Source organism: Vanellus vanellus, assembly GCF_965231255.1.
Source record: "Vanellus vanellus genome assembly, chromosome: 4".
NCBI lineage: Eukaryota > Metazoa > Chordata > Aves > Charadriiformes > Charadriidae > Vanellus > Vanellus vanellus.
Window position 1 is genome coordinate 36,623,624 of NC_138909.1, and position 23,915 is coordinate 36,647,538.

At 39.8% G+C, this 23,915-nt stretch overlaps 1 protein-coding gene across 1 annotated transcript in view; it reads left to right on the top strand.

Annotated features, from left to right (window-relative positions):
* The window catches only part of TMEM131L (transmembrane 131 like), a gene marked incomplete at its 5' end in the record, with an annotated part of 83,643 nt that overhangs the window by 57,346 nt on the left and 2,382 nt on the right, over nucleotides 1–23,915 (top strand). Inside the window, 17 exons of the mRNA XM_082483065.1 lie at nucleotides 167–305; nucleotides 1,314–1,423; nucleotides 3,060–3,132; nucleotides 5,907–6,049; nucleotides 6,302–6,444; nucleotides 6,780–6,966; nucleotides 8,000–8,185; nucleotides 9,811–9,960; nucleotides 10,503–11,119; nucleotides 13,438–13,592; nucleotides 14,877–15,001; nucleotides 16,530–16,687; nucleotides 17,565–17,750; nucleotides 18,950–19,028; nucleotides 20,109–20,194; nucleotides 21,563–21,683; nucleotides 23,315–23,403. Coding sequence (XP_082339191.1) covers nucleotides 167–305; nucleotides 1,314–1,423; nucleotides 3,060–3,132; nucleotides 5,907–6,049; nucleotides 6,302–6,444; nucleotides 6,780–6,966; nucleotides 8,000–8,185; nucleotides 9,811–9,960; nucleotides 10,503–11,119; nucleotides 13,438–13,592; nucleotides 14,877–15,001; nucleotides 16,530–16,687; nucleotides 17,565–17,750; nucleotides 18,950–19,028; nucleotides 20,109–20,194; nucleotides 21,563–21,683; nucleotides 23,315–23,403 — 2,747 coding nt within the window. The remainder of the gene's footprint in view (nucleotides 1–166; nucleotides 306–1,313; nucleotides 1,424–3,059; nucleotides 3,133–5,906; nucleotides 6,050–6,301; nucleotides 6,445–6,779; nucleotides 6,967–7,999; nucleotides 8,186–9,810; nucleotides 9,961–10,502; nucleotides 11,120–13,437; nucleotides 13,593–14,876; nucleotides 15,002–16,529; nucleotides 16,688–17,564; nucleotides 17,751–18,949; nucleotides 19,029–20,108; nucleotides 20,195–21,562; nucleotides 21,684–23,314; nucleotides 23,404–23,915) is intronic.

Sequence of the window (23,915 nt, forward strand, 5' to 3'; positions counted from 1 at the left end):
TGACTCTCTACTACTAGGTTACAGCTTTATTTTGTGAAGAACGTTTTCAAGGAAAGATTAGTTGATGTAATTACAGGTCCTGGCAAACAATCTTTTTTTTTTTCTGCTTTTGAAATGAAAAACAAAATAAAACTAACAAAGCTTTCTGGTTTTGCCAATGAAGCAGGAGAGGTATTTTAGGATCGACTCGCTTTGCTCACCAGAAGAAGCCTGAAGAGGAGTCCTTTGCCTTTTTCTTGCCGCGGTTGACTACGCAGCCTGGCCTTACGCTCAACTTCAGTGCCACAGCAGTTAAAAGCAGTATGGTGAGGATGGTGGTTGTTATGCTATTTCTGAGTTGATGCATGTTTAACTTGTTTAAATAACAAAGTCTGTGGTTAATATTTGGTGGTGCTTAGTATTTCTGTACTGCTTGTAGATCATTGTTTTGAGGTCTAAGAGACCAGATTTGGATCCCTTTGGCTTTTTGATAAGTTCTCTAGCTACCTAGTTGTAATATTTTAATACAAGGAGAGGAGTAAAGCAGCATAGGTCTTAACTGACAGTTGTTCGTGGTCGTTAAAGCTTTCCTGGCATCATTGTGTAAGTTACGTGCTTGTGGTAAAATAATTGAACAAGGGACTAGGGGTAGGATGTACTATTATTAATGATGCATGTGGTTACGGGATGGCCTTCCTCGTGCCATTGCCTGACGTAACGAAGTGAGTAAAGCATTTGCAAGAGATCTAACACTTGAGAGGTCAGCAGAGCAATGTGTCTTCCAACCACAGTCACAGTTGTTTTTCTTGTGTGTCAGATTTAGGTCACTACTAACCTAGCCTGGGGCACAATCAGTCATATGCAGATATGCCAGATATTTCATATGCACGTATTCTGAATTACCTTAATATTCCATTTGTGCCTTTTTAATTGTCAGTCATAATAATGTGTGTAACCTGCTTGCACTCAGACTTCTGTCAGAAAGGGTGGCATCTCACTAACTTCAGCTTCTTCTGTGGAAGAGCTTTGTTCGTGTCTGCCTGCGTAAATCAAAATCCAAATGAAAGAGTTGCTTGAGGGGTGGGGGGAGGCTTGTATTTTTGCACATGCAGTTCTTCATGCACTCTTAGCTGTTTTTGCAAATGTTGACGTTGTGGTGATGTGCCCTGCTGTTCCACGCAGTTTTATGCACATATGATTATATTGCATTAAGACAGAAGCCAGGTTGAAGTCCCTTGAAAATGCAGATCATATTACCAGTGCTGAATTATTTTACCTTCCAGTTGTCAAGTATGTAGTTTTTAACTTTTTCTTTTCCCCTCCAAACTGTTTAGGTAAAATACTTTGTACTAAGAAACCCATCGTCCTTCCCAGTTTCGTTACAGCTTCTGCCTCTTTCTTACTACCCTGATCCCCAAGCTTCACTGAGTCTGCTCAACAAATGGTAATGAGTATTAACTATCTCAGGATACTGTTTTCCCTTTTAAAATACTATTTGCCATGCCTTATGATTGTTGCTTATTGTTTGTTTTAATTTTTCAAAGTTTAACTTAGGTGGGAACAATGTTCTCACCCATTTTGGAAGATATGTGTTCAGAGTAGCTGCCTGTATGATGCCTGTCTTTGTGATGTACCTGATCACTGAGAAAACCAAATTGAGCATGTTTTCAGCAAGTTTATGTCTGCCAGCCGTGAACTATAATCGGTCATCTTTTAGGAGTTGAGGCTTAGCGTGAGTTTGTGCAAGCTGCCCAAGTGAGGGGAGCAACTTGCAGAATTGGAGATGTGCATCTCTCTGCAAGGCTGGTTGGGACATGTGCAGAGTCTGTAGACTAATCAGTGAGGAGGAAGGCAACTGAACCTTCCCACCAGTGAAAGTTTTCTTCTTAGCATTTTCTTAGGTAAAAACCCTGGTTGAAGAAGAGAAAACAGGAGCCGGGAAGAAAAATTCAGTTCCAGAGTTAGGAAGCCCACTGTAAATGCTTAGGGCCAACTAAACAAACATTTCTACATTCTTTTGAACTTTCTGTTTTAGAACTAAGACAATCTAATGAGAAATCTAGATAAGAGTTAGATGAACAGTATAAAGGGGTGTGGTGAGGTGGGCTGAAGTTCACCGAAATAAGCTCTGGCTGTCATGCTTAGCTTTGAAAAACTGTGAAGTTGGTGGGACAATTTGCATGGTTGGAGCCGGTGGGACTATTCACATGCTTAAGTGTAACTTGCTTGTTTGGGGTCCAAATCTCTATGTAATTGCTTACTTAACCTCATTTCTTTGCATACGTATGTATATGTGCATATATATGCACATTAATAACTACATCTGTTTGTGTACTAAAGATAAGTTCCACACAGACTCTTTCTAGTGGCTTGAAATTACATTTTCTCTCATTTGCACACTTTTGTTTCTGCAGATCTTCTAGGTTTACCAGAAATCACGTCCACTAACTGGTTCTTTTTAAGCTAATGTCATAGAAAGTCGTGACAAGTGAATTTCCAATTCAGTGGCTGGAGGTCCATTAGTCTTCTATAATCTAAATTTTACCTATTGGTTTTCTTATGTCTGTTTTTAATACCTTAATGTCAAATGATTATAATTTGCTCTCAGGCAAATAATCAACTGCTATAAGTGAATTTGATTTGCAAAGTATGTGAAAGAAAATAGGAATTTGTCCCCAACAAATCATGAGCAGAAAGAGGGATAATTGAGTAAATTAATGAGATTTGATAATGATTATTTCTTAACAGTTATAGGGGCAGAAAAAGCTTTGGGGCATTTGTGTTTGTGTGGCTTAGAAATTGGGTTTCTTGATTGTGATCTTTTGCAATACTGTATGCTGAGAGATCTAAAATGCCCAGCCATTTGTCTGTTTTCCAAATGTGTGGAATCCACATAAAACTGATTTGTAGTGCATTCTGTTAAAATGCAGAACCGTATTTCCACTATATTTCACATCTGCCAAAATGCAATTTTAAAAGTATTCTTTATTTAAGAATAAATGCCAGCATGTAAAAATAAGTCAATGTAGTTTTGACAGACTAAGTTTGAAGAGCTTAATTTTTTGTTTTGGTTTATTTAGGTTTGGCATAAATGTGCAAGCAATTAATTTCACGACCACTGAATTCAGACTCGTGGATGAATGTTCTCACAGGGTAAGATGGCTAATTTTGATAGAAGAAGTGGTCTGACACACTGGAAAAAGCTTTTTCTAGCTACACCACGTCTGAGTTGTTCCCAAGTGCTATTTAAAGCAATTTAATAGCGTTTTCTTGATTCTCTATAAGGCTTATATCTTTGCAGTTAGCTTTTTTGCAGAGTTTGAGTCTGTTTTGAAAACCGCCGTAGGGAGGGAGTGTGTGCATACCTGCGTGCCTGTGTGTACGTGTTTGTCATGGTTTAACTGCAGCCAGCAACTAGGACCATGCAGCCGTTCACTTACACCCCCCACAACCCCTCTTCCCCGCAAGTAGGATTGGGAGAAGAGGGTGAAAAAGAAAAAAAACCTCATGGGTTGAGATAAAGGCAGTTTAATAGGTAAAGCAAAAGCCATGCACGTAGGCGAAGCCAAACAAGGAATTCATTCACTATTTCCCATTAGCAGGCAAGTGTTCAGCCATCTCCAGGAGAGCAGGGATCCATCACGCCTAATCATTACTTGGCAAGACAAAATGCGTAACTCCAAACGTCCCCCCCTTCCTTCTTCTTCCCCCAGCTTTATGTGCTGAGCATGACATCATATGGGATTGAATATTCTTTTGGTCAGCTGGGGTCAGCTGTCCCGGCTGTGTCCCCTACTAACATCTTGTGCACCCCCAGCCTACTTGCTGGTGGGGTGGTGTGAGGAGCAGGCAAGGCCTTGACTCTGTGTAAGCACTGCTCAGCAGTAGTTAAAACATCCCTGTATTATCAACACTATTTCCGGCACAAATCCAAAACGTAGCCCCATACTAGCTCCTGTGAAGAAAATAACTCTACCCCAGCCAAAACCAGCACAGTGTTGAAGAGACCACTGGTTGCATTCTGTTTTGGGACTTAAGTTTAGCCCCAGGTTGACCATGACATGTTAGGCTTTTAAGTCAGTGATGTCAGAAGCTAGCTGATAACCTTTTCAGTAGAGGGAAATACTGTCTGATAGTTCAAGGGAGGGAGGAGAAGGCTGGATTTCTACACTTCACCTCAGTCTCATCGCAACTCCCGGCTTCAAGTTGGAATGTCATGGCTCTCTCTGGTTCCCATTGCTTCATTTTTAACAGGAGTGTGGTAACACTTGACTGCGTCACACCAGTGCTGAGCTGCGGTTATACCCTGAGGTGTTGTTTCATGGATGACAGAAGTAGAGCAGATGCCATCTCAGGGATGTTGGTGTATTCTGATGAGCAGAGAACTGTCCAGGGTACCTGGAGAATTTCATCTTAGACTTCTAGGTTGGGCAAAAGCCTGGAATTGACAAATTTTCCTTGCTGTTTGGGCATGCTGCAGCCACATCTTTAATGTCCTGTGTAGATACACGTTTCTGCACGTACGCTTTAAGACCTTAATGGAAGATTAGTACCATATAAAAAGAAAAGACTTCGCTACGCTAATCAAGGCTGACCTTTCCTTTCTGGCAACAGTTGTAAGAGCTGTTGTAAAAGAGAGGAGGCAGCAGTTCATTAATCCTAGCCTGTAGGCACACGCTGAAAAAGAGAAGGTAATTCCACTAGAACATGGGTAGGACTGAATTTCTGCAGTCCTGTACACCATACTCGTGACCAAATGGAAAAATAGTGGTAGATCTTTACATCAGTGTGTGTAGTATCTGTTTTTTATTAGAAACTTGAAGAGCTAGGGAGAATGTGTATAGTTAGATAGGTATTCAGCACGTATGAGACGGATCTTGGCTTGTTAACCGAATCACTAGTTGTTAATATATACATTTTTGAATTTGTTATCATTTCCCTAGTCACTTTATATACATGTGTAATGGAATTGTTAGGCTCACATTCGAGTGGATGTGTATCTTTGTTTGTAGGCAGTGACAGGGTGAAGTTTGCAAATGCCATACGTAGTTTGCTTTTAATAAATATTGACTGTTAAATGCAAGTTCTGAATTTTTTTCTATGTTCTTTTATCATAAAATAGGCTAAGAATAAAAACGTTTTGGACTGGAAAAGATCAGAAAAGCCGTTAGTACAACAGCCATGAATTGAAATACAACCAAGCAAGAGCCCTTTTTGTAATGTTTATGGTCATTTTGACTGCTGTAGGTGTCTGATCACCTCTTTCTAAGAGGACACCCCCAGTTCCGGAACAGAAAATTTTAGGGCTATTTTCAGTTTTTTAATGGGAAAAAGAATAAACAGCATTTTTGGAAAAAAAAAAAAAAAAAAAACAACCCCCAAAATTTACATTATTTCCAGACTCAGTGAACTTCTGGTATTTCTGGTCTTCAATTAATATGGTAGGGAGTTCGCTTTGGCTTGTTTCCAGTGACTCGAATGATCAGCATATTTGCCAACAGTCCCTTTCTCACTTAAATCAAGTTGCAAGTCTTAAGCTGAGGGTATAATGGTTGCCACATTTCCCTGTGCAATCAGTATACTGTCAGTTCTCGTTGTGTTGTGAAGTGTTTCAGGATTCCTTGAATATGAAAGACGCTGTATAATTTCTTTTCCATCTGAGCAAATACAAGCTGTTTTAAAAAATGAAGTAATACATTCCTCATAATAATAAGTGCAGTAATATGAACTTTTGCTCAAATAAACAACCTTATCTGATGTTTTATGTTGTCAAATTGAAAGACTTTTGTATAACGAGTTAGTTAGCAGTTCTTGCACCTTGCCAAAAATATCTGATGTGGTGCTAAGTAAAGATGTAGTGCTTTCTTTATTGAGCTCTTTAAACACACATGTTTTTTGTGAATAAGAATCGCACTTTTGTTTAACAGAATGCACATCAAGAGGATCTCATCAACAAGAAATGCAGTTCTGAGCTGCTTTGGTTAAGTTTACAGCCACTGGAAACCAGAAAAGTTGGTGTAATTTTTACACCGGTTGACTACAAAAGAGTAGCCTCCCTTATTTTAATCAGGTAAGCTAAGTTTCAGTTGTAAGTAAGAATCAAACAACTCAATGTGAAAATAAATTTGCCATATCTTGGAGCAAAGACAAATGGTTCTAGAGTGATCCTGTCTGTGTTTAGGGGAAACCTATACAGGTGTGGCCAGTGATTCTCTTACTGGAACGTTGTTCTCTTGGATTGGCACCTAGATAGCAAAGCCGTGATTTTGCAGACTTCATTTGTGTTTTGGTGGCTGATGGCTTGATTTTTATATTATGGCAGAAACAACTTGACTGTTCTGGACGTGGTCAATGTAGAAGGCTTTGGAGCCAAAGAATTGCTTAAAGTAGGGGGAAGACTGCCTGGTGCAGGAGGATCTCTTCGATTCAAGGTTCCAGAAGCTACACTAATGGACTGCAGACGACGTGAGTAAGAAGAAACAGGTCTCTGATTTTGTAGCTGGCTGCGTTACCCCATAGTGGTGTACTGACACGGTACGGTCATTTTAAGTAAACAGAATGTTGAAACAGAAGAAGCTGAAGAGCTTGGTCATGAGAGGTGTAGATTCTGTTTTCTCGAAACAGACTGAGGATAGTTACAAATTCTAGAAATACACTACTGCAAAACAGTCTGTATTAAAATGTTGGTCACTTCTGAATTTTTTTAGTAGATTGAAAGTGAAAATACAAATTTCTTTATAAACAAAAGAAAATAATTTTTAAGCCTTGTAAAATAATTATTCTTTTTTTTTTCCTTTAAGAACTGAAAGACAGCAAGCAACTTCTATCCATTACGAAGAACTTCAAAGTAGAGAATATTGGGCCTCTTCCTATAACAATTTCATCAATGAAAATCAATGGTTACAGTTGCCAAGGATATGGATTTGAAGTGTTAGACTGTCAGGAATTTTTCCTGGCTCAGAACTCATCACGAGAGATCAGCATCGTGTAAGCATTGACAAATTTGCTGACAAATTAACTTAAGTGGAAATTTGAAGTAATTAATTTCCGTAACAGACACTCCAATAGCACACCCGCACACAAAATTGGTGAGCTTTGAATATAAATTTCATAAGCATTTCCCCTTTTCAGTACGGGTAATACTAACAAGTCGATATTATAATAATGTTTCTTTACAAGACTTCATTATTTTTAAAAAGTAGCATACATGCGTTTATCAAGGCATTATGAAGTAATAAATTAAAGCAAGAGTTGTCACAATAAAAGAATAAGAAATGCTTTGCCACCAGCTTTTTTTCAAAAAATTTGATTGTTATTCTCTAGCTTGTTCCAAGTAGCCTGACCACAATCTAGTCATGTTTTCCTAACATTGCACATAGTCTAAGACTGATTCTTTTTAAAATCCCGTAGAGTAAAAATCATGACTTAAATGTGAGTTAATATTACTGTATATGGTAACTGTGGTTTCATATACAACAAGTATCACCTGTACTGATTGGAAAGGCAAGTCATGCCTTCTAGCAGTACCCATGGCAGTCAAATAGAATAATGGTATGGGTCGGGGAAATAAGTGAAAGAAGAGATAAATCTGTTGTTTTCTTCTGCTTTCCCTATCTTTCCAGCCTGTTCTAGACTTCCCCTAGTACCTGGCCCTTTTCTAAGTAATGCTGCCTGTACCCTTGACAGCTCAGCCTTTGCTAAAGAGTGTTTTGGTTAACATGAGTTGATTAAGTGTGCCTCCTTGCGAAAGGGGAAACGAGTCACAGTAATGAGAGTATTGTGGAGAGTCACAATGAAAACGCGTATTTTACTGCTTGAAGATGACCTCAAAGTCTTTCCTCTACTAGGTGCTAATGCTATCTGCGTCATCTAAACAGACAGTGGTCACTTATTTCATTGTCTTTTTTCGTATTATTAAATCAGAAGTTATTTTGTATTTTTTGGAATCGGTGTGACTTCAGAAAATGAAATTCAGCCCAACAATGGAAAAATAACACCAGCTGTCTGCTTTTCCTGACAGATTCACTCCTGACTTTACATCTTCATGGGTAATCCGGGAGCTTACGCTGGTGACTGCTGCTGATTTGGAGTTCCACTTCACGCTCAACGTGACTCTTCCTCACCATCTGTTACCGCTGTGTGCAGATGTGGTGCCAGGACCCAGCTGGGAAGAGTCTTTCTGGAGGCTCACTGTCCTCTTCGTAAGGTAATGCTTTCGGGGCCCCTGCACCAGTTTGAAAGAGACCCACCAGAGATCAGCAAGCACTTTTGGCTTGCGTTAGCTTTTTAGTGCTGATAGGGCCTAAATCTCTACTGCATCTGTCTCCTGAAGCCCTGTGGCTGGCTGGGACAGCTTAGGTGTGATGGAGCCGTCAAGCATTTCTTGCTGCTCCTCCTGATAAACTGCCATGTTCAGGATGCAAAGAAAAATGGCTAGGGTACCCCCACAGGAATACTCAGTGGATACTGCCCTTGCTAGAAGACTTTCTCCCCCTGCAGTAGGCGCATACGTAACATCTTAGTATCTGAACGTCATAAATAGAACTGAGCAGACTGGTAGATTGTCTTTAAGTTTTTCTGGAAAATTAATATGAATTTTATTTATAAAGTTTCAGAAAACCAAGTGAGGACCTGCTTTTCCTTCTGCTTCTTTCCTTCTTTCACTTGTTAAAAAACATTCATGTTTATTGTTAGCTTTTGCTAGGCGCTCTGCGAAGCAGGCTACCCCAGAAAGATGATTTAGCTTGTTAGCTGATGCATTGTTTGCACGTGGTAAAGTGCTTTTAAGAGGACAGTACCTTTGTACAACAATTAAGGGTTCTGCTCCTACGCATATTCTTTTTTTGTCTTCCTTGACTACCCTTTCACGCTGTGTAGTGTGAGCTGAATGTTGTATTTGTCACAGATAATGTTCAGTGCTTTCATCACACCAACCCTGAATTCCTACAATCAGTACTAACAAGCAGTGAATGTGAATGTCATGGTGATATCTATATCTATATCTATATCTATATCTATATGTGTGTAGGCGCACACCTCACTGAGATCCTGATGCACACTGTGGTTCTGCTTGCATTGTTGTTTTGACTCTGAAAAGAGTCCGAGCACAAATGAAGCAACAAGAGTGACCACATTACATGGTTCTAGATGCAACAGAAGGAGACCACAGGGATCTGAAAAAGCAAGAATTTCTCATTCTGTTTTCCTGCTGACCAAGTTTACGCTGCATGATTGAGAAGGCAGTTTGATGAATTACAAAGATTCTTGTTCTGATCGATTTATAGTTGGTGCAATTAATACACCAGAAAGAAAGAGAGGATATTTTGCAACTTCAGTTCTAGTTCAGAAACACAGTGGCATTTGTAGCGCATTTTATGCCAGCATTTTCTCTAGGGAAAGAAAGAGACAGTAATAAATAAGTATCAAAATAATGACATAACTATCATGAATGAATAGAAGCTACTCAGAAGGCTCATAGGTATCATACTATGATATATTGCCATTGTGTTGTAGTGAGACTGACTTCTAACCGGTCTTCAAATCAAGCATTAGCTTCTTAGAATGGATTTTTTCTTTGTTAGATTTTTTTTCTTTGTAAAGCTTATGGCTGAGTTACTTTATCGAGAGAGTAACTAACAAGAACTATAAGGAAAAAAAGGAAAAGACCGTTACAGTTGTTATTTTAAACTGTATTTTGAGTTTTCTTGTCTGTCTTACTTAGAACTCGCTAACAAAGTATTTTAAAAGAGCATATTGTTAGAAGCTTTTTAACTCTTTCACTGAATAGTCCTGAAAATTGTAGACACCAGTATCTCTTGTTCTCTTTGGCAGTTTGTCCCTGCTTGGAGTGATTCTGATAGCCTTCCAGCAAGCCCAGTATATTCTAGCAGAGTTCATGAAATCAAGACAGAGACCAAATCCTAGTTCTTCACCGCAGCAGAACAGCAACTCCGTTGACGTAATCAGCTCCGATTCCTACAAGTAAAAATACTTTTTTGTTCTTTTGAATTGCCTTTTTTGTACCCTGTTTGTTCTGGAGTGATGCTTTCTGTATGTTTGTATTTTGATATTGCGTGGGCTGGCTTAGAGGAGAGTGTTCCAGGGAACCTCTTTCAGAGAGCTTTCAGTGTTGTGGTGTATATTCATCTCCACAAAAGAGAAATGGAAGAACTCAAGAGTTTTAGTCTTGTACATTGTCAGTTGTACGTAGGGTAAAAATTGTGTGGTGGAAGTAAAAGATACACCATGTGCAGCAGCCATGGAAAGAATGGAAAATACATTAACGGTCCTCAAATCTGAGCCTCTTGGGTGGTCAGTTAGGCACTTACTGAAGCATAAGTATGTTTGAAGCCCGAGCACATACTGAAGAGTCTTGCTCAACTCCCACTGAAATCAGAATGTGCTTAGCTGGTATGAAAAATTGAAGACCTAATGCAGTTTCACAGCTTGTGAATGTGCCCCCCCTTTCTTTTCTTACAAAAATATCCCATAAAACAATCTCAAATAATTTATTTTTTCTCCAGGGGAAGCTGCAAGACATTTATGGATTCCTATAGTTCCTCAGATAAAGGTAAAGGGAAGGGCTTCCTGTCAGTAGGCGCTTCTTCCAGCCGAAGTCAGAATGCGGCAAAGAGAAGTCCTGCGACCTACAGCCACTCTCAGAAGAAACACAAATGTTCAGTTTACTACAGTAAGCAGAAACCAAACACAGCAGCTGGCAGTGCCGTTGCAACTACTGATGAGAAACAAAATCAGATTGCGGAGAACCAAATGTCAGCGCCAAAAGAGGACATTTGCACTGATGTTGTCAGTGAGAACTGGGTAACTCTAAAGTATGCAAATGGCATAAATGTCAATAAGAATTTAACTCTTCCAGAAAGCTTTCTGGGTAAAGAAGAAAGTGCACTGAAGAATACAGTTCTCATTAAAAATACTTCTTCAGAGTGTGATCTGAAGGAAGATCTTCAAACATGTATGTTTCCTAAGGAAACTAACCTTAAAACTTCAGAAAATCTAGTTGAGCTCAAAGAACAGGAGTTTTGTCCTGTGAAGATGTCCAAGAAGCTACCTGAAAGTCACTTGTCGAGAAATTCACCTCAGCAACAGCCAGAACTGCAAGAAATTCCTAGGAAAAATAGTGGTAATTTTTTTTTTTTTTTCAATTCTGTCAGTCAAAGTCTTCTGTTGAGTTCACTGTGATCAGGCTTTTGTCTTTTGCGTGGGACAAGGAGATGTGGTATTTCTTATGTGTTCACTATGATTTATCTGTTTACATTCCTAAGGCAGTCGCTTGCATTGAAAGTTGATTCATAAATCATAAATTTGCCTTGGTTTACAGATTTCAAGCTTGTGCTGTAGCATTTTAATGGTTATAATGATTGATGTCATAGATCTGCTTAGAAAACACAAATTGCCCTTGTCAAATATTCAGAAACATGCCAGTTTCTGATATTCAGGTCCACTGAAAATCTGATGCCCGATTTTTAGTCACCAAGCAAGCATGTTCAGTACTGGATATTCAGAACTCCTTTGATAAAACCCCCTTAAAATAACAAAAGCTGACATCAGAGTATTGTGAAATTGTATTTTGTAGGAATCTGCAGATCTCTTAGTAACTGCATAGCTATATATTTGTATTTTTTTTTTTTAATTGTGGAACTAAACTGCTTGGGAAGTCCTACCTCTTAGCTTCGCAACTCAACGTTTTAAGAGCAGCCCAAGAGCACCTGGGGGAAATGGAGAGCAGGGTAGGAGAATGTGTCCTCTGGAAGCTTGGCTTTAGCTAGACACTTGGCAAAGTAGCTGAATGCTGCAGCCTGGCATTTGCTGTAGCCGTGGCAGAGTTTATTTAGCCATCGGAGAGGGATTTCAGGCTCTGCTGTAGTGTGTAGTTGTTACCCGGGGCCGGTTGCTTCCCATTGTGGTGTTATCTGTGAGATAGAGCGGGTACACGTGTGCTGTCTCAGGTGGAGACAGGATAATTTCACTTACATTTACAAAGTACTTCGACATTCTTCATGCGCTCCTAAACTGCAGAGTGTTGATCATTCTTTGCTTTGAATTAGGAGGGAGGAAAAAAAAAATTATCAGTGATTATGTCTTAACTGTATTTACGTGCACAGGGAAGTAACTTTGAGTACAGGCTGTGGAAATCGTGGTTACACATAAACCCATTGGGAGGCACTAGGCTTACTTTCATTGACAAAACTGCCACCTTGAGAGAGTGTTTCAGGAGTGCTGACAGTTACTTGTATTCAGTGGTAAAGCGGTACGGGTAATCTGCCGCGTTGTCCGTTAGCACTTGTGGTTTTCTGCACTGTCAGGGATTTGAGTATTTCTGTGTCTCAAGAAGTTTGGTAGGATAAATGAAGTCTAAAAAGTACCCTATCTTGATTATAGTTACAGACCCGGTTTTGTGCAAACAGGGATTCTTCAAGATCGTGGGTGCTTGCATGTTTGTGGGCTGGAGAGCAACAGAGCGTTTTTTTTAGAGCTCTGTCAGCCTCCCTTCCCTGGTGTGTCCCCTGGTGTTTCATTCCCATGGGCTCCTTTTGCAGTCATCGTGACTGCCTGCTCCAGATGGGAAAGGGTGGCTGACCTGGAGCTAGGACGTGGTAGTTGGTTGGTAGATAGGAAACCATAAAAACATTTGGGTGTGCCTTTCCCGTTTGAGAAGACCAGTTCAATGGGATAAGCAATGGCATTTCTCCTGCAGAGCAGCTGGGGGTTTCGGTAGCAGATCACCGTGGATGTATTGCTGGAACTGATCAGAGCTGAAGTTAATTCTGTCCTGTCCAGCGTCAGTGGGGCGCAGGTAGAGGACTGTGACTCAACCGGGCAACTCAGCTAGTTGTTTTCTTGTTTTCTTCATCTCTAGGCTTTTGTTACACAATCATAATTCTCCTTCCTCACAAGCCTCTCAAGAAAAGAAACTTTTAATGCAGAACCCATCCTAAAGAAAGGATGACATCCCTTTGTGTTCGTAGTGAATGCAGAGGGCACTTCAGAGATGTAGAGCACCAAATAAAGGCTGTCCTTGTTTTGATCTACCCATTTTTGAAAAGCCTCCCCACCCAGCTTGCAGGGGTTTTTTTTCTGTTTGTTTTTTAGCCCAGTATTCTCTGGCTTCGGGTTCTACCTTACAGACCCACGGTTGGGACTCGAATAGCTCAAATTCAGATGAGATGAGCAGGACTTGGGTAATTTTTGCATGTGCTAGGGGTGGTGTGCGTATGAGCACGAATCAATTCAGAGCTACATTTTGCAACTGCTGTAAGAATTTTTGTACAGCATTAGCTTTTGATTTTGAAATTTTTAGCATCATCAGCCCAGAGGTTAGTCTCCTAGTGTTTTGGAAAGCAGCACAAGTCTGTTTTTAAAGAAAAGTGGATTATATTGGGGTTATGATTGGGAGCCCATTCTCTTCCCAAGCAAACTGATGATACTGTTTAATTGTAGGGAATAGCCAGCAAGTGCCTCTCAGGAATGAAACAGAAAACTGTGAGACTTTAAAAAGGCAAATCAACCTAAAGCCTTCCACAGAGAAAAAGATTAATAAAGGACCTAAGGAAGAGACTCCATGCTGTGCAAAAGAGGAGATTACTTCTTCTGAGGTTTGTATTGTGATTTTAAATGATCTTTTTGTTGTTTATTTATATATGATTACACATTAGGTATGTATGTGTCTGTAGGCACTACTAGGTACAGTCACAGATCTGAAACGCTGTAAATCAGATGACTGAGGAAGTATGCAGACGTGCTGTCCCACATCCATTGCTTTATAGAATGATGAGCAGCTTTTAGTAAAAATTAAAACAAGCCTTGTATTATGATATTGGCTGTATCTCAACCAGAGGTATTCTTCGTCATTGTGAGAGCAGGCACAAACCTACTGGCATCGAATGCCAGCTATCAGCCACAGTGATGCTGTGGGAACATACTCCAGAGGAGAGGTGTCCTACATGGGCATATCGGCCTTCGTTTGCAGACCTGATCTCCAAATATAGGGCTTTGCATCAGAAATTTGCATCGGAGAATACAGTGGGTAGAAGCCCCTTAACAGATTGCAAAGCTGATGAGAAGGATCGTTTTTCACCCCAGGTTTCTGAGCACAGTAAGGACAGCAGACTGTACCTTTGTTGCAGGCAGTGTAAAACACCTAAAGAACTTCATCAGGTAATTAGTAAACCCAAGAATTTGGATTGTGTTTGTGTCCTGTCTACTGGATAGGCATCCCGGGGCAAAAAGATGTAAGGTGGAATTGCTTACCGTGCTTGAGGAATATGTCTCAGAAAAGAAAAGGTCTAGTCTTGTTTTGGGAACTGTTGTTACAAACTTCTTTCCATGTGTGGCTGATGGTGCTCAGTTTGTTGCATTTTTAAAAATTACTATTATTTGTTGGTTAACGTACCCCATAATTTCCTCAGTTGTAATTCAAATGAATGCCTCCCCCACACCCCCAGCTGCTGAGGAAAGGGAGGATTTATTGCTGCTGAACTTGCACACAAACCAATCATAAATCTGGCAGATGTTTTTTGTTTTTAGCACATTGGGGATTTTATTGACTGCTTTCCTTTTTCTCCCCCTAATTTTTTATTTCCCTGGAAGTCAGAGCTAGATGCTAGGAGGGGGAAAATGCTAACACTGGGAATTCAAAAATTTCTCTCTCATCGTCTGTTGGTGTCTTGAAGGACAGAGTCTTGGAAAGGCTGGTCAAATTGATGGTGCTGGAAAGAGGATGAGCTGTGGAAAGGCACTAAATCATGAAGTAACTACGCATTTGGGTCGGGTCATTTTGTCCAGAGAAACTTAGCTAGAAAAAACCAATGGAAGTCATTTATTGAGGTAACTGCGTTTTATAATGTATGTATTGTCTCAGCTCATATTTTTACCTTTAGCAAGAAGATGTGTATAGGAAGAAGAAACCTCAGGAGAAGAAGGAAGGAAACGTACCAAATATGAATTGGAATAGAAATAGAACATCTAGAAAAAATAAGAAGAAGAATGTTAATATATCCACAAGGTATGTGTTGCCTCACCAAATCATGAAGAAATCCAGAGTTGCTGCAATGCTTCCGCAGGTTTTGCATAGTACATTAGGCAGGATTGCTTTATCTGTTTAAATAAACACACTTTAATCCTGGCCCAAGCCTTTATTTTTAAGAATGTGCAGTACTAAGTATCACCAGCAAAAAAAAAAAAAAAAATAAAAAATTTCCAATTGTAAATCTGCATGTATATAGACACACCCCATTCTGCATAGCAGTGGTCTCTCTCCGTTATAGTCTGGAATTCGCTGTCTCTGAAGTTTGGATGGTTCGCTTCCTTTCCATTGTCTATTGTGTGGATAAAATCCAGTCATGTATTCTCTTCGGTGAAAAAAGGAAAACAAAATTGTTGAAATGATTCCACCTTCTGGAGAATCGTTGCTATATTGAGTAACTGAGGGAATGTTGCCTTCTAGTAGTTTTGAAAGGGGAAGAGAAATACATAGAAAAGAGACAGCGGCTTGCTGTTGATTAGAGCAGCACAAGGCTCAAAAGAATATTGAGAACACCTTGGGAAGTTAAGGGGCTTTTTTCCCCCTGAGGTTTGTTTAAATGCATTTCTAAAGTCAGCTGTGAACTGCTCTTAAGTATTTTTTTATATTTGTTAAATTCAAATTATTTGGATTGTTGTTAAAGAATAATGGTTATAAACTGCTGCTAGAATAGAAACACTTATGGGGAGAAAATCTTCCTCCTTCCCCTCCCCCATCCCTTTGAATTAAGGTCACGATCGTACAAAGCCCTCACAGACTTAATAATTATTGCAAGTGGTCCTATTGAGGTCAGTGGACTTAACGGGAAGCTTGTAAATCTGAAGGGGCTGTTATAACTCATTATAAACAAATTACTATTCATTGTGTGAGAAGTAAGCACATGTGTAAATCTTTGCAGGGTGCACACCTTCATAGGTAGGAAGGATGAAAAAATGGAAGCGACAGACTGCAATTTGGGGTCTCTTCCTTGAACTGATTCAGCAGTTGCTACCTTTCTGAGTTACGATGTCACCGTTTGCTTCCTTTAGAACCATGACAGCTGGATTTTATTCTTTTTCCCGTAATACTCTCTGATTACAATATTGGATCCAGATCTTTCAGTTTTGCTAGCAAAAATTGCAGATTACTTCCGATGATGGTTTCATTCTGGTTATAATTATGCCAGTGAAATAGACATAGGGCACATTTTTCTGCGTATCTAGATCTTTGTACGGCGTTAGCCTGCTTGTTGCTGTAACATCTGATTGGCTTCTGCAAGTGCGTTAGAGAATGGAGTTTAACATACACACGTTGTTTTGCTTCTCCCCCTGAGAAGCAGTAGTCTGTGTGGTGGGATACTGCATTTTGGGAAAGGTGTTTTAGGTTTCTGTAAAGTTGGGGAATAAGACTCCTAAGCCTATTCCTTGCCCCCTATCCTGCCTCGATAGTCGTGCGAGTTGAAGTGTTTAATGCCGGGAAAGGAAAAATGCAGCTGAAATGTAAAATGTTTCTTTGGGTGTGGTTGTATTAGGGTCCCTGAGCAGAGTGAGTTGAAGCGTATATGCAGTGAATTTGAAAGGCCGGATCTGAGAGCGAATATTGGAATAAGAGCCTGGTGTCCTCAGGGTAACGGGGAAAACTGTAAAGGAGACCAAAAAGCTGGGAGCTTGTCTATACAGGGAGAAACAGGTATGCAATCTTAATTGTCTTCAGTGGGGAAAGAAATACAATGTGGGGGTTTGGGCAGTAGAGCTGTATTCCTTCCTCTAGAGACTTGTGCTTCTCTCCCTTTTGAACCCCGATGTGAAGACTACAGGACGGGCACGATGCAGTGCCTGAAATAATACCTGCTCAGTTCTGAAGGGCTCCGCATGCTTTGTCTGCGGGGTTGGTTGGAGGTGCAAACCAGAAGATGAATCAGTCTGAAGCCATAATCCATCAGTCCCGGGTGAAGGACTGACAGTCTGCTTGTGGTTCAGACTGAAGCCGGTATTAACTGAAGCAGCTGTATTGCAAAGGCCACCTTTGAAACAGGCAGGTCATTTTGAAAAAACACCACTAGCTTGGGGACCTCCTTCCTGCCTGTCCGTCAGGATTTTAATCGGCTGTTTCCCGGGAAGAGGAGGGGTGAAGAAGGTATCAATGTTTATAGGATTGTCCTTTACCTCCCTCATGAGATAAGAAGAAAGGAGTTTCTATCACTTACGAATTCATTACTTGCAACATTTGTCATTGCTTTTAGAATGCATGTTCCTGCAGCTAGGATATGTTTCATGTTTAAAATATTAACTATATATTTGAAAGAACAGTTATAGGCTTCCAGTTTCAAACTGTTGCCTCTAACTGCACTGTACCCTGACTTGCATTCATTGCACTGGGGATGTCGTGTAGGTCATTAGCTCCTCGTGGTAGGGGCTGGCACATTTATCCTGAGGCTATCAGTAAATATTATTTTCTGCCCTGTTGTCAAGAAATTTAGAGAAACCATGTAAATTCACATTTCAGCTGACTTTTCAGTGAATCTTTTTACATGTTTTGTGTCGGTTTGTTTTTGCAACTTCTTTAGAAAGCTTTTATCAACGGTCCAAAAAGAAGTGTTTGGAGAAGTTTTGTTCTGATTCAAGCTCAGACTGTGGAAGTTCATCAGGAAGCGTTCGTGCCAGTCGTGGGAGCTGGGGTAGCTGGAGCAGTACCAGCAGTTCGGACGGAGATAAAAAGCCCATGATTACTGCCAGGCATTTTCTTCCATCCCGTAAGTTCTGCAAATACCACCTCTGCACCATAGTGGGCAGAGTTTCAGCCTTCCTTTTGAATGCAAAGGGGTACTGTGGCATGGGGCATCTGACTTGCCTTTTATAGATGAGAGTACCTCTCAGAAACACAAGCAGACATTTAAAGAACTTGGTACTTGAAAAAAAAGTAGCAGAAGTTTTGCAGAGACAAAGATACAGAGAAAATGTCAGGCTACAGAGAAAATGTCAAACTGCGTTTACTTGCTGTAGGTGACCCTGCTCTGGCGGGGGGGGTTGGACTAGATGATCTCCAGAGGTCCCTTCCAACCCTGACCATTCTGTGATTTTGTGATGGAGGAAGCCGCACAATTAGTTTTCGTGGAAAGATGGAAGAACTGAGAGTCACTAGTCAAAGCAATTTCTTCCTTTGAATTTATGTTACATCATATTCTTCTGTAAAAATACAGTCTTTTTGTTAGCGGTATTTAAGAAAAGGCACAAATGAGGAACATGTGAAAGCAGTTCAGATCTGAGGATGCTGAGATTGGATGGCGGTATTCGAGGCATAAATAGCCAGGAGACCTGAGCTACTTGACTATATGAGAAATGGGAACTGTGGTTCATTACTGCAGGTTTTTGAATGCCTGAATATCATTAAAATAGTTGAAAGCCTAAACCCTGTCATCGCCATCACTATCCAGATTGATGTGGCACTAGAAGTAAATTTTAAATAAAGTGCTAAAGTGACGCAAGTAAAACCAGCTTTGAGTACCTGAAAAAAGCTGTTTAGAATAATTTAAAAATGTGCATGTACTTACATGTGTGTTTTGGTATGTATAAAACTTTACATTATCAAAGGATACAGTATGTGATGTATCAGAACCTGTGGTCTAATAGATAACGAATTGTGTGCACGACTTTTGTTTGTTCAAATGGTAATGCCCCTTAAAAAAAAGGAAAATAAGTAATTTCAAATTCAAAATTAATTTCGTAGTAACAAGGAACCTCTCCATCGAGAGTGCGGTAATCACTTATAAGTCATAAGTCACATTTAAGACCGTGTGGAAGCAGGTAGCATGCTTTGGAATAAATGCAGTTAGTCTCCAGACTGAGAGAAAACTTGTTTAACACTATTGATGAGTCTGTTTGTGTGCATATATATTCTGTGCATAGTTCTTTTTTTAGGATCTTTGATTTTCACAGTCATTCTTTTCTTTAGGAGAGAGTATTTCACAAAATGATTTTCCATCTGAAACTCCTATCACTTTAAATCTGTCTCATAACATCTGCAATACCAGGTAAAAAATTTGAATCTACACCTGTAAGACATTAAAGAAACACCACCAACTTGAAATCTTGTCTCATTTTGATAAATTAGACCTGCCTGTTGTCTTGTCATTTTTTGTCATCTTCTAACTGTACTTTCTAGTTGGAAGAAGAAGAATCTTCTTCAGTAGGTGAAAAGAGATATGCAAAATGGATTATGCTGGAGAAATACAATAAATGCTTCCAAATGTAAAATAAAATTGGGGGAGAAAGGAAATTGTTTTTCCCCTCTCATTTCTTCCAGCAACTTACTACATTTCCATTAGCACTTAGTTATATTAAAGTAATAATGGTTTTTTAAAAAAAGGTGGGAGTGAGACTTTCAAGTTGATGTTATTCTTTTAATGGGCGTAATGTTCTCCCAGGATATACAGCATGAAAATTGATTTCCCTCTCCCCCACATTCCTTTCTACCTCTTCACTGTAGTAGGGATAGCATCTACGATTTTTACTACTATGAGTCCTTGTTTCATTTCTCATTCATGATTCTTTTCACTAGCAGAAATAATTTAATCCTTTTCCTCTGGGATTGTGGTGCTTGAAAATGTCCCCTTTTCACTCATATTGACTAGTTTCTTTGATGGGATTTGACAAATATGAAATTGATGTTCATGTGTGCCTACGTGTCTTCAGGCACGTAAAAGTAAAGTTGCCTGAAAGTTGTTGGGGGCACTGAAACATTATGAGAGATCCTACTCATCTTCAGGGACTATGGGTTGTTTGTTTTCCAATTTTACAGAAGAGCTGTTGAAGTAATTTGTAGTAGGTTGGTACTTGGATAATAAAAGTGAGGTTATTAAGATGTATTAATTTTATTCATTTTGCATGTGTAATAATTAGCTGGCTTTTAATTGGGAAAGAAAGCTGTTAAAAAACTTGCACGTGGGTAATTAAAAATAAGAAAAATCAGGAAAGAAAGGGGGAAAGCAATAGCAACCGTGATGTTGATAAGAATATTTTTTTCATCTCTGTGTTTATTTCCTTTGAAATTCTTTGGATTATGACGTATAACAGTGCCTAGACTTAAGAAATGAAATTTTCTTTTAATTCAGCAGAGACATGAACAGCATCCCCCAGTATCCCGAAACCTTATGTCCCAATTTCACTGACATAGCTGCAGATCCTGACAAAAATAAAAGTAAGTTACTTTATTAACAACAAAGCTGGGTTTTGCACACTTTGTCGGGCAGTTTCAGTGATGTTGCTAATAACACTTGTAGTACACCAACTTGGTAGCCATGTTGTTATTAGAACTTGACTTCTAAACGAGTTAAGAGCAAAGTTAGCAAACGAAAGCTTATAACCTTGACATTTTTTTTGCTGCATCTTCTCTGTGTGAAGACAGCATTTAGCTTTCAACTCACGTTTTAGGTATTCTTTGTTTTGCACAGGTTTATGCCCGAAAATAATGCAGTTGAGAGATCGAGAGCACTGGTTGCTGTGTTAAAACGAAGCTCAGCATCAAATCCAATATGACCATTTTTCTCTCTAAATTTCCACAGTTGGGGCTTGCTGTCTTTGAAAGCAATAATGAATGAAATTGGGTTGGGCTGTTAAAACTCTTGAGTTTTCATTGTTTGTGTCTCAAAGGGAAGTAATTTTAACTTGTTGAGTGGGATTCATAAAAGCAACAGGCTACATGGTGAGGTGGAGTTTGAAAGCTGGTTAGGACACATAGTTCTTTGGGCAGCAGAATTGTCTGCTTGTGACTGTCCCTTCTGTAGGTTTAACCTATGTCTGGTAAGATACAAATGCTGATTTAACTTTTTCCGCGGTAGCAATATTCATAATATCTATCATGGGAAATAATGAAATAGAACTAACTTTGCAACCATTGTCTTACAGAGACTGGTAATTTGGATTTTTTCCTTTCTCCAGCTGGCTGTTCTCACAGACTTGATAGGAAACAAGTATCTGCGGGCAGTCAGGGCACTCAGTCCGTAGAGAGCAGCACAATGAGTATCTGCCCGAGGGGCTAAATACAGCCCTAATGAGTTCATGTGTTGTTTTGGTTGTGAATGGCTCTAGTCTATTAAAAACCTGACCCTGTTCCCGCTGCCTTTTGTGGTTGGACTTCAGAGATGGTTACTGACCGATGGGTGGGGGTGAGGAGGAGGCTGTGGTGGGGACCGCATCCCTGCCGTCCATCCTGCTGTGAGGAAGGGTGCCGCCTTGGCGCTGGCAGCTGATGACTTAAGGACTCTCTGCAGGAATTTTTTTGCCCAGTTTTGTTGAATTTCAGCTTCTCAGTTCAAGTCTTTACGTATATGTATTTTTTTATATGTATTTTTTTATTATGATTAATTTTTTTTAACAAATAGAAATTTTCAGATTTGTTTTAAGATGGACATTCATCACAAAAAAATAGATTGGTTAGTAACTCTGGACTCTTTATCTAGCATACAGTCATTATTGTGGATCTGAGAATAAAGTGTCATTGTGACATTCAGAGTTTGTGGAGTTTTCTTCTTGCGGTTCTGCATTTCATTCCCTTTTCCCTTTTTAGGTCTTTACCCAACAGGAGACTTGTGGCCTGCCCAGCCAGTCTGCCTGACAAACAGTTTAAACTACAACCTTGAGAACAATGTACCATGCATGATCCAAGAAACCCCCTCTGTCCACAACAGGCAAGTTATGTTTTATGTAAACAGTATGGATGACGCTTTGTTCAGGTTTCCGTGATGCAGAGGACTGCGCTTGAGCTTATTTTACAATATTTGTAAGACAGCTGATAGTTAAAGTAAAATTCTTGCTGTCACTTCAATCTTAGTTCTAGTTGTTTATGCTCTTCCATTAGTACATCGTGACTAATTTTGCTAAGACAAATTCACTGGTGTTCCTGCTTATGTGTAGATATTCCAGAACTTCTTTAAAATTTAAATACTTTTTGGAAAGCTTTGAATTTCTGCCACTTCTTTTGCATGGCCAGGCAGAGGGCCTGGCTCTTAGGTTTGTTTTCCGCTTGCTAAATACATAGCTTCTGTGTATCATGAGGTGTGTTATGCAGTGTGTACTCATGTTAAATGGCACGAACAGACGTTGTTAAAGGCAAATAGTCCAGTTTGAAGGTGGTGTAAGGATAAAAGTTGGTCTATTTGAGGCTCTGTGTAGATTTGGGTTGATCTTCATGTAGTAATGAACTTGAATAATTCTGGTACTTCAGCCTCCACACTGCAAATTTTACTAATGAAAGATGCACCACAAGCTAGTGAGAAGAAATACTCTGCCACCACATTGCAGTGAAATAAGGCCAGTTCTTCAGGTCATATCCTGTCATCCTAAACGACAGAGTGATAACGCAGAAGTGCCCAAGTGATGGTCTTGTGATCCCAACCAGCCCGCTGACCTCGGTTCTAACTGTTGTGTCAACAAACTGCAGCCCTAACGATTGGAAGCAATTGCTAAGCAGTCTGTCCAACTCTTAAGTCAGATGAAATGAATGGTGATTTGTGGCAGATTCCGTGATATGCCACTTTGGTTTCGTATGCCCATTGGACTTTATGTGCCAAAAATCATGTAATTATTTATTCATATGTAGTAGTGGTAACTTATGATAACTTCTGAATAGTAAAACTGAATTAGCGCAACTTGACTTGAAATTCTTTTACCTGCCTGCCTTGTCCAGGCTGGGTCCACACTTGGACTTCTTCAAGTTCTGTGCGTAGCAGGGCTTGTTTCACTTCTGACATATCCTGAAGAATTACTTTTGGAAAGTCTTCTTGAAATTCTGAAATTATTTTAGTTAAAACAAGTCTAATCCTTACAAGTTAATGTATAGTTTAGAAAACATATTATTTAACAGGACTTTATGTGTGTGGCAGGGAAAGTAGAAATCTCTATTTTAATTGCGACTGTCAAGCATTCAAATGCTTGAGAATGCATTACATTTTCTTCTGTTCCAAATCACATTATTTCACTTTACATCTACCGTTTCCGTGGTTGTGGGAAAGAAGTACAATTACTTTATTTTTACAGAGGAAGAAACTGAAGTCGGTTAGGTGTAGCGGGACTCTGGCAGCTGTCATTACAAGTTGATCATCCTCCCAGAGGAAAAAGAGCTCAGCGAGAGAATCACTGTGATGGCGTAGTGGCACAGAGTAGATACTGGCAGAATTGGCAGGCGGAATGTGAAAAGCCTCATCATCAGTTACAGGCATTTTTCAGCCAACAGATTTACATTAAAGAAGTATTTCTAAATAATTTTCAGAAGTTCTGTGACTTGTTTCTGACAGCAGATATATTTTTTTTCTTGGGACAGCTTCATTGACTGGAATGCAGCTTGTGAGAGCCAGTTTTCCAACATGTATTGTCCACTAGAGATGAATGAATATGGTGCTTTCCCAGAAGGTAAGATGAAATAAAGGTTATGAATTATCACTGAGTGTGGTTTTTTTCCTCTCACCTTTTGTAGAACAAAAGGCTGAGCTTGTCTATAAACATCTGGGCATTCATTGCTTAAGCGGACTTTACCGTTTCCAGCTGACTGGGTGCTCTGTAGTAATAAACAACGTCTGCATGTGGCAGATGAGAAGACTGGTCTTCGTATGGAGTTATTAAGCCTGAAAAGCCAGTCTACAGGACTCTGAGAGGGAATAGAGAGAAATGCTCGTGACCACAATATTACACAAATCTTTTTGCACAATTTTCTTTGTTTCCCTTCTGGCAGGCTTCTGCCTTCCAGTGTGTGAAACAGAAGGCCTCTTGTGACCAATTACCTTTCCAGGCTAGAGTTTCTTGGCTTGGGAAGCACACTGGCAGCAACCTAGATTTCTTTAGCATTACCTAAGCAATAATTAAAGGTCAGGCTACAGTATCACAGGCAGCACGGTGATCCCTCGGGTGCTTAGAGCTGAGGCATG